Raw genomic sequence first — 9424 nt, 5'->3', positions numbered from 1 at the left:
AGGAGGTGATAGTTTATCAACCAGCATTAACATTTATATATATATATATATATATATATATATATATATATATATATTAAACTTTGTTAAGATATGAATGGTCATATAGAGTACTAACTAATTCTAGAAAAAAGGCGTCAATTGGCTGTATATATATGTCTTTGTGTTCAAGTCTCTTATCAGTTTTCTGCAGGAAATCATGGCCAGGCCTAACATCAACTAAATTCTCCAGAAAGAAGATGGGGCCCCACAACAACAACAATCCCACATTGACAATAATAATATCACTAAGCTGAAAATCATCTACAGTACAGCTTTGAACTACAATGTGCTCAGAGCAATTTTGAGATAACTAGCTGAGATGATCCAGTTTCAAAAACTACTTGAATAAGGACTTGAGATAAACCCTGAACTTTGGCATTGTACACAGACTGGATAATGAAGGATATAGTTACCTTTCCTAGAATTTGACAATTAACCTAAAATTTACCTTTTAGGATAGAGATACCTTCACCCATACCCAGCAGGAAGCAATTTTAAGAATATGACGCCCACATTCCCAAAGAGGTGGTGTGGTGCAAATGGTTTTTAATGGGTTTTGGGTCTGAGATAATTTTCATTGATTAGGGGGGTTGGTTACAAGTTGTTGTCAAGGGTTAGGAAAAAGGCTAAGCAAGGAGATTTAATTTTATGTTTCTTGTTTAAAAAATAAGAAAAGAAATGAAAAAAAAACAATTACTAGTTTTAAATACTTTTCATTGGATTGGATTGTTTTATATTGTATACAAATTATATATAGTGAAATTGATATTGTTAGAAAATGCTGTGTGGATATTTCTAATTGTACTTATACCATTCATTTGACAATGTAATGGAATTTTCTGATCCTTGAATATTATTATTATCAACTATTAGGATATAAAGAAATGAAAGTTAGTAGTTGGTCATTACAATAGAACTTGTAGTCATATTAGATATGTTTTAAAAATTTAGCAGATATATTTTAGATAGACAGGTCATCTTCAAATCCTTCAGAGATCTACAGAATATGGCATTTCAAATGTTTTAATAACTTAGAAATTTTTCTTTTTTGAGACATGTCAGCTCCTGGCAGTACCAATCTACTTCAGAGAAAATATGGGCATATGAAGAAACTACATATGGAGTTAACTTTCATTGTGGCAAAAGTTAGCCACTGGACAACAAAGTATCCTCGAATCAACTGTTGACAAACAGGACAGACAGGACATGAAACAAAGGACTACTGATTCTTGCCAAAACAAGTGTGGTTATGGCTTTATCAAAAGGCATATTCTGAGGCCAGGACAATATGGCACCATCCCTTAAGTGGCCTTCGCAATTTGGAAAAGGTACAGTGCCCTTTTCTTCGAAGGCAGCTGAACAGGCAGTGAGCCGATGGCTTCTGATGTGCAGTGGAACAGCAGCTGAAACAGTTATTCTTGAAGAGTAACTAAGCTCAATCTCTCAATAGTAGACTGGCATTTAATAGAGGGATGTGAAGAAGAATGGGATGCTGAGATGCAGCCACATATACACAGCCAAGAAGAATGGACAGCTGAATTAAAAAACATCAACAATTTCCAGAATTTAAAATCCTAAATCATGACATGACACTAGTGGAATTCAGGTGTTTCTGGTACATGGACTGCTCTCACCCAATGTGAGGTTAAACTGTTGACCTTGTGTAAATCCTACTTCACAAATGTGTCTGTCAGATACACTAAGCCTATAGGCTGAAAATGATGCCCCTAACACTGCAAAGAAACCTCAGGTGACTGTCCAGGCAGCTGGCTGTTTCTGTCAACTGACAAATTTTTTGGAAGTTGCTTGCATGTGTTCCTGTTTTTATTTTTGGTAGCTAATATTATTTCCTTCTTGTGTCTCTGAGGGAGTTGAAAATTAGTTATATTTGAAGATTAATTAGGATATAAAGTGAGTTACATACATTTTGGACTTACCAAAATAGGATAGATAATGGAATTATTTTCTCTGAATTTGTCAAATACAAATGGACTAGACATTGTTTAGGTATTCATTACTTGTATATATTGTATATAGTTATTGTACTTTTGTATATAGTTTTTCTTATGCTATTTTCCTTTTTTCTTTTTATTAAAATAGAACAGGGGAAATATGGTGGCATTTTACTTGTACTGAAATGTGATTTTAATCATATGTTAATAAATAAAGTTTCCCAGGGGTCAGAGCTATTAGAGCCATAGCAAAAGCTGGGCATTGATAGTGCACATCTTTAATCCCAGCACTTGGTAGGCAGAGCTAGGTAGATCTTTGTGTTCAAGGATATAGCCAGCATTGGAGACACACGCCTTTAATCTCAATACCAACCATCGAAGACCTGGAAGTCTCTACAGACAGGCAGTGATGAGGCAGTCATGTGTTTGGGTTTACAACCAATGAGAAGGCAGAACAGAAAGAGTATATAAAGACAAACACACAGGAAGTATCTCTCTTTCGGAGAGGCCTCTTGGCTAAAGAGTTTAGCTGCAGCAGGCAGGTAAGGCTCTTAGCTCTGATCTCTTGGCTTTCTTCTTTGCATTGGTGCTGTGTTTCTTATTTAATAAGACGGTATTTTGTATAAAATGCCTTGCTTCAAGTAGTAACTTTTATAATTTGATAGAAATTTCTGAATTTTCCTAAAATCTATCCTTATTTTCATATTGTAATAAATGAATTATTAAAATAAATTGATAAACAGAGTAGGTATCTGTTGACCAACTGCTTTAGTACTGTTGAGGTCTGTAGAGTTATGCAACTATTATTCTTCTTGAGGATTATAAATTCTAATTGGAACAACTAAGATGTGAAATAGGTGATCTTAAATGTTCTAGTAATGAAATGCCTTATATTTGAAATAAATTAAATTACCAGTGAAATCATTATTTTTCACAAACTGGCTGTGTGTGTGTTTGTGTATGTGTGTGTATGTGTGCATAAGGAAAAGTGCTATTGATTAATTAATTACTTTGTGGAGGCATACCAAAGCAGATGTGTGGAGGTCAGAGGATGATTTTCAGAGTTTGTTCTTTTCCATCATAATTCTAGGAACTAATCTCAGGTAATCAGACTTGGAGACTGGCCTGGCATCCCACTAGATAAGCCATTTTGCTAGCCTGAGAATTCTTAAAACATATTCTATGTAATTGTGCTGGTAGGGTTGGCATTTTTTTTTTTTTTTTGGTTTTTCGAGACAGGGTTTCTCTTGTGTAGCTTTGCGCCTTTCCTGGAACTCACTTGGTAGCCCAGGCTGGCCTTGAACTCACAGAGATCCGCCTGTCTCTGCCTCCCGAGTGCTGGGATTAAAGGCGTGCGCCACCACCACCCGGTGGCATTTTTTGAAATAATATAAATTATAGGCAATATTTTTTTTTTGTTTTTCGAGACAGGGTTTCTCTGTTGCACCTTTCTTGGAACTCACTTGGTAGCCCAGGCTGGCCTCGAACTCACAGAGATACTCCTGCCTCTGCCTCCCGAGTGCTGGGATTAAAGGCGTGCGCCACCACCAACCGGCTTAGGCAATTTTTACAAGTATGCCCTTAAATAGACAAACATTCATATACATATAATATATATATATACATATGCACATATATATACAAATAATATATATACACATATACACATACACATTATATATATATATATATATATATATATACACATATATATACCACTATGCTATTAGACACTAAAATGCACAATAAGATTGGTACATGGCATTACAACAGTAAAACTTAATTCAGATATGTAGAAAATTCATATCTTAAAATAAAGAATAAGTTGCATTTTTGATAGAAAATGAAAGTGGATCTATCAGAATACTTGGTGTAAATAATTGCCTAATATTAAACATTTTTATGGAGTTTATAAACACATTATTGAAGGACTGAAGATATTCAAAAAAGTTTTAAAAGTATTTTTTTTGTGTTTCATTTATTTATTTGTGTGTTTGTGTGTGTGTTTCTGTGGAAACAAGAGGACAAATTTGTATGTCACTCTTCATAAACCATATATCCATGTTTCTGGAGATAGGAACTCCTGAGAATGACAAGTGTGTGAAACCATGCATGTCCTTTTCTTCTTAACCTGTGTCCTAAGCTTTAAACTCAGATCCTAATGTGAATCAAGTAATATAGTGACTAAGCTATTTCCCAATCTTTTAAGAAATATTTTATTTAAAAGAAACACCCTGGCATTCTGATATAATACAAGAAAATTACAGCAAAAAATTAAAGCATTCACAAGTCTATGAAGAAGCTTCAAATAAAAATGACCCCAGACTAATATTTAGTATTTTTATCACTTATTTCAAAATTAATTGTAACTGAAGGGTACATAAGAAACTGAATAACATCTTATTTGACTTTCTTAAAATATAGCGTCATTATAGAATTTGAAAGATGTATGTTAAAAACAATTTGATGAGGCAGGTAAAACTGCTGCATGTTGCAGATAAGCCGGATCATACACTGTGTGAACCCTTGAGATGACAAGGCATTTCCACAGAGGGAACCTAAAAATTACTTTGTGGCCAACTTTGACTGAGGTTGACCCAGAGCCTATCAGCAAGTACCAGTTCAGCAAATGGTGTAGGAGAGTCAACCAGTTTTGTGAGGAAGCTGCTCCTGCCCTATAAAGCTCCCCACCATTTCCTTGAATGAACAAGCTTGCTTGCCTTCTTCTGGAGTCTGTGTCATTGCTTCTGAGTCTCCTTACCCCCTGCTCCCAGGGCACAAGAGCCACTCTGAATAGATAGTAACAATTTCATCTGGACATTTCTGTATGGGTAGATAAAAATCACTGTAAATGATAGTAATATATGCAATTATTTAAAACAATACATAATGATTTCAGGGAAAACAATGGTCAATCATGTGTAATACTAGTAGGTTTGGCATCAATAACAAACTTATGATTATCTTTCTGAGTAAACATATTATTTACTTTTGTTGAAAATTTTATGTACTACTATATCTGTATTATGAGAAGCCAATTCATGAAAATTAAAAAATATAACTTTGTAAGTTTCAATTCAAATAATGGAACATAAAGATCCCAATGTAAGACTTGGAAATTTGAATCTTCTAAAAGAAAGCACAGGAATTCTACTGGTATAAGTATTTTGGATATGACCAAAAGCAGATCAACACTATGATTTGAAGTCATATCAAACTGAAATACTTCTGCATAACAATGAAGATAATCCACAAATGTAAGAAAAATCACTGTGGAAAAAGAATTTATTTTACAACTGTATATTCTGATAAGAGGTTAATATCTAAAATATGTAAGGAACACACAGAACTCAACTGCAAAAAAATCTAATTTCTAAGGTGTACAAATAAAGAAAAGGAGAGGACAGTGACACATTCCCCAGAGGATTACAAAGGAAGAAGAATGAGCCTGTACAAGTTACCCTTGCCATGATGGAGAGATGGAAACAGGGGGCCATGCACCACCTTACTCCCAAGCTGTTCCTTGAAGTTGTGCAGGCATTCCGAGCATCTGTAGCCACCACCCAAGGAGACCAAGAAGCTGCTGAGATTTGCAGGTTCCAAGTCACATATAGTGCTGTGTTCAATGCTCTGGTTACTTTCTGCATTAGAGATCTCTTTGGTTGCCTTCAGAAGCTGCTGTTTGGAAAGGCACTAAAGGATAGCAGCAGGATGCTGCTGCCATCTAGTAGCCCACTCTGGGGGAAGCTCCGTGTGGATGTGAAGACATACCTGAGTGCAGTTGTACAGCTGGTAACCTGTCTGGCTGAAGCCACAGTATCTGCAGCTGTCCTGAAGCATGTCAGCAGCTTGGTTCCTTACTACCTGACTTTCCCTAAGCAGTGCCGAATGTTACTCAATAGGATGGTGGTTCTGTGGAGCACGGGTGAAGAATCTCTGAGGGTCTTGGCCTTCTTGGTACTCATTAGAGTCTGTCGGCACACGAAGGAATCCTTCCTTGGTCCCATCCTGAAGCAAATGTACATCATGTATGTGAGAAACTGCAAGTTCACCTCTCCAAGTACCCTACCCCTCATAAGCTTCATGCAGCGGACACTGACTGAACTACTTGCCTTGGACCTCAGCATCTCCTATCAACATGCCTTCCTCTACATCCGCCAGCTTGCAGTCCACCTGCGTAATGCCATGACCACAGGCAAGAAGGAGACGTACCAGTCTGTGTACAACTGGCAGTATGTGCACTGCCTCTACTTGTGGTGCCGAGTCCTGAGGACACTTGGTTCCAGTGAGGTTCTACAGCCCCTGCTCTACCCTCTCTCACAGATCACCATCGGCTGCATCAAGTTGTTGCCCACTGCCCGCTTTTATCCATTGCGCATGCATTGTGTGCGTGCCCTGACGCTGCTGTCCCAGACCATCAGCACCTTCATTCCTGTTCTGCCCTTCATTCTCGAGATTTTCCAACAGGTGGACTTCAATAGGCGTCCAGGCCGCATGAGCTCCAGACCCATCAACTTCTCTGTGATCTTGAAACTGTCCAGTACCAACCTGCAGGAAAAGGCATACCGGGATGGCCTTTTGGAGCAGCTGTATGACCTTATCCTGGAATACTTGCACAGCCAGGCCCATTGCATTGCCTTCCCAGAGTTGGTGCTGCCCACTGTCCTACAGCTGAAATCTTTTCTCCGGGAGTGCAAAGTAGCTAACTACTGCCGGCAGGTGCGCCAGCTACTGGAGAAGGTGCAGGAGAACGCAGAACATATCCAGAGCCTTCGCCAGAGAGTGACCTTCAGCGTTTCTGACCAAGTGGCAGTGGATGCTTGGGAGAAGCAGGTCCGAGAAGAGGGGACCCCTCTCACCAGGTACTACAGCCACTGGAGGAAGCTGAGGGACCGTGAGATCCAGCTGGAGATCAGTGGCAAAGAACGGCTAGAAGACCTGAACTTCCCTGAGATCAAAAGGCGGAAAGTGGAAGAAGACAGGAAGAATGAAGACAGAAAGGAATTAAAAGACCTATTTGAGTTGGACAGTTCTGAGGGAGAGGACAGCACAGACTTCTCCCAGAGAGGAATACCTGGGCTCCTGGAAGCTCACCAAGGAGTGAAAGAGGAAGACCAGGAGGAAGATAATGAAGAAGAGGATGCCAGCAATTCAGAGGATGAAGACCCAGACACAGGGGTGGACCCAAGTGAACTGTGGCAGCTGGCTCAGGGGCCACAGGATGAGCTGGAGGATCTTCAGCTCTCAGAAGAGGACTGAGGGTCTCCTTACAGGTCTTGGAGGCTCAAGGCCAACAACGTGCGGCAAGAGGGCAGTAGACAGGGCTTTATTGTTACAGCACAACAGAACAAGTGTACTAAGAGCCATTTTGCCCTGAAAGGGAACTGGTTCTGCATATCCTTCTGTTGCCCCAGCAGGAGGCTAACCCTGACCTACAGAGTAGTCCCAGTTCAGAGCGGGGCTGGTGGCTCCACAGCCTCTCCACTATGTCTGTCTTTGGTTTGTCTGCAGACCTCTGCGGTTACCCCTAGAACGTTTTTTGTAAATTCATTACTTTCCTCTTAAGCCACATGCTTTCCTTTTAAAATTATTTTAAAAAAAAGAAAAAAAAAAAAGAAAAAAGCCACAACTCCTTAGATTTATTGCAGAGATTTATCATACATTTAAACAGCTATTATCATGAATCCTTTTGCAAGGATCAAGGTGATTTTATTTCAGGGATGCTAGGGTGGGTCAGCATATGAAAACTGCTAAACATGATATATCACATAAACAGAATGAAGGTTAAATAAACTCAGAAAATTACTTTGGCAAAATTTTATATCCCCCTTTTTTGGCTGATTTTTGTGTTAATATTTTGCAATGGAAAATTAATACATTTAATTTTGAAAAATTCCTACATGAGAATTTTTCGTACATCATATTTTTATCTTAATTTTTCATTCTTCAACTCCTCTCACAACCTTTCTACCTTCCTTCTTGAATAAAAGGAAAACAAAAATTGAAAATTAAAAAAAATTCAAACCCAAACAACAGAATAATATTATGAGGATTTCCCCAAGCCTCAGGATTTTGAACACTTTAGGAAAGTCAGGTATGAGTTTAATCTCATGGAGTGGGCCTTAAATCCACTTGAACTGTGGTCATATATTCCCATGTTTGTGCTGGCATTACAACAGTATATTATGCAGGCAGGTCATTGTTGTAGTTCTCCAAGTTTTTGGTGATGTTAATGGTTATTTTTATCCTTTCAAAGTATGCAAAGTACCTTCCAGCACCATGAATACCAGATGGTAGGGGTGAAGCTTTCAGTTGGTCATGTGAATGGGAGAATATCTTTACCAAGTCTACATCTGATACAGGGTTAGTATCAGACGTACTAACTGCATACTGCAGTCAGAATGACCAAGATCAATAAAACAAATGACAGCTCATGTTAGCAAAGCACTTATTCATTGCTAGTGGGAATACAAACTAATACAGCTAATATGGAAATCAGTGTGACTGTTTCTGAGAAAGCTGGGATTCAATTCAGTCTGCCCCAAGATCCAGGTTATAACACTCTTGGGCATATATCCAAAAAATGCTTCACCATAGAGATACTTGCTTACCAATGTTCATTGCTGCTCTATTCACAATAGCCAGAAATTAGAAATGACCTAATGTCCATCAACTGATGAATAGATAATGGAAATGTGGAGCATTTGTATAATAGAATATTATTCAGCTGGTTTTTACAAAATGAAATTTTAAGGTAAATAGATGGAGCTAGAAAAAGAATAATTTTGACCGAGGTAATCCAGACCAAGGATGACAAACCTTGCATATTTTCTCTTATATGTGGGTATTATCTTTTAAGTGGGTTTCAATCAAATAAAACAGAGTTTGGTAGCACAAGGGTCCAGGGCAGAGGAGGAGATATTCTAAGAAAGTAGGAATTGAGTGTATTATTTAATTTAATATAAGTAATAAGAGAAGTACTCAGTCTTCTAATATGTATTCAATATGATGATTGAAGTCTTAGCTATGGTAATAAAACAAGGCAAATAAATAGAAGTACTACAAATAAGAAAAGATGCTAAACCAATCTGTCAGCAAAATGATTCTATATAAACTACTAAGGAACTCTGAGTCATCAGAAAATCATATGAATTAATAAATATTTTCAGTAACTGAGCATGTTACATCTATATACTGATGGCAAACATGTTGAGAAATAAATCAATGGATCAATCCTATTCATAGTAGACTCAAAAATAAACTAAAAAATACAGCTAATCATTGAAATAAAGGATTTCTGTAACAACAAACTAAAACTATAAAACAACCTCTCCACCCCTCTTGCCATGTCTGTCTGACTTCCTTTGTGCAACATACCCAACCTCCAGGCACAGCCTGGTCCATGAATCTAGCATCTAACCCATCCTAGT

General features: G+C 37.9%; 1 protein-coding gene across 1 annotated transcript; it reads left to right on the top strand.

The window, feature by feature from the left end:
* Positions 1 to 5447: 5447 nt before the first annotated feature.
* On the top strand, positions 5448 to 7582 carry LOC114688798 (nucleolar complex protein 2 homolog). Its single transcript, XM_028863309.2, has one exon. It carries the CDS (start codon positions 5463 to 5465, stop codon positions 7251 to 7253), a length of 1791 nt encoding a protein of 596 aa, XP_028719142.1. The 5' UTR covers positions 5448 to 5462; the 3' UTR covers positions 7254 to 7582.
* The last annotated feature ends 1842 nt before the right edge of the window (positions 7583 to 9424 follow it).

Source organism: Peromyscus leucopus, chromosome X (assembly GCF_004664715.2).
Source record: "Peromyscus leucopus breed LL Stock chromosome X, UCI_PerLeu_2.1, whole genome shotgun sequence".
In the NCBI taxonomy this organism is placed as follows: domain Eukaryota; kingdom Metazoa; phylum Chordata; class Mammalia; order Rodentia; family Cricetidae; genus Peromyscus; species Peromyscus leucopus.
The sequence above is the reverse complement of the archived record's forward strand: the minus strand, read 5'-3'. Positions and strand labels throughout refer to the sequence as shown.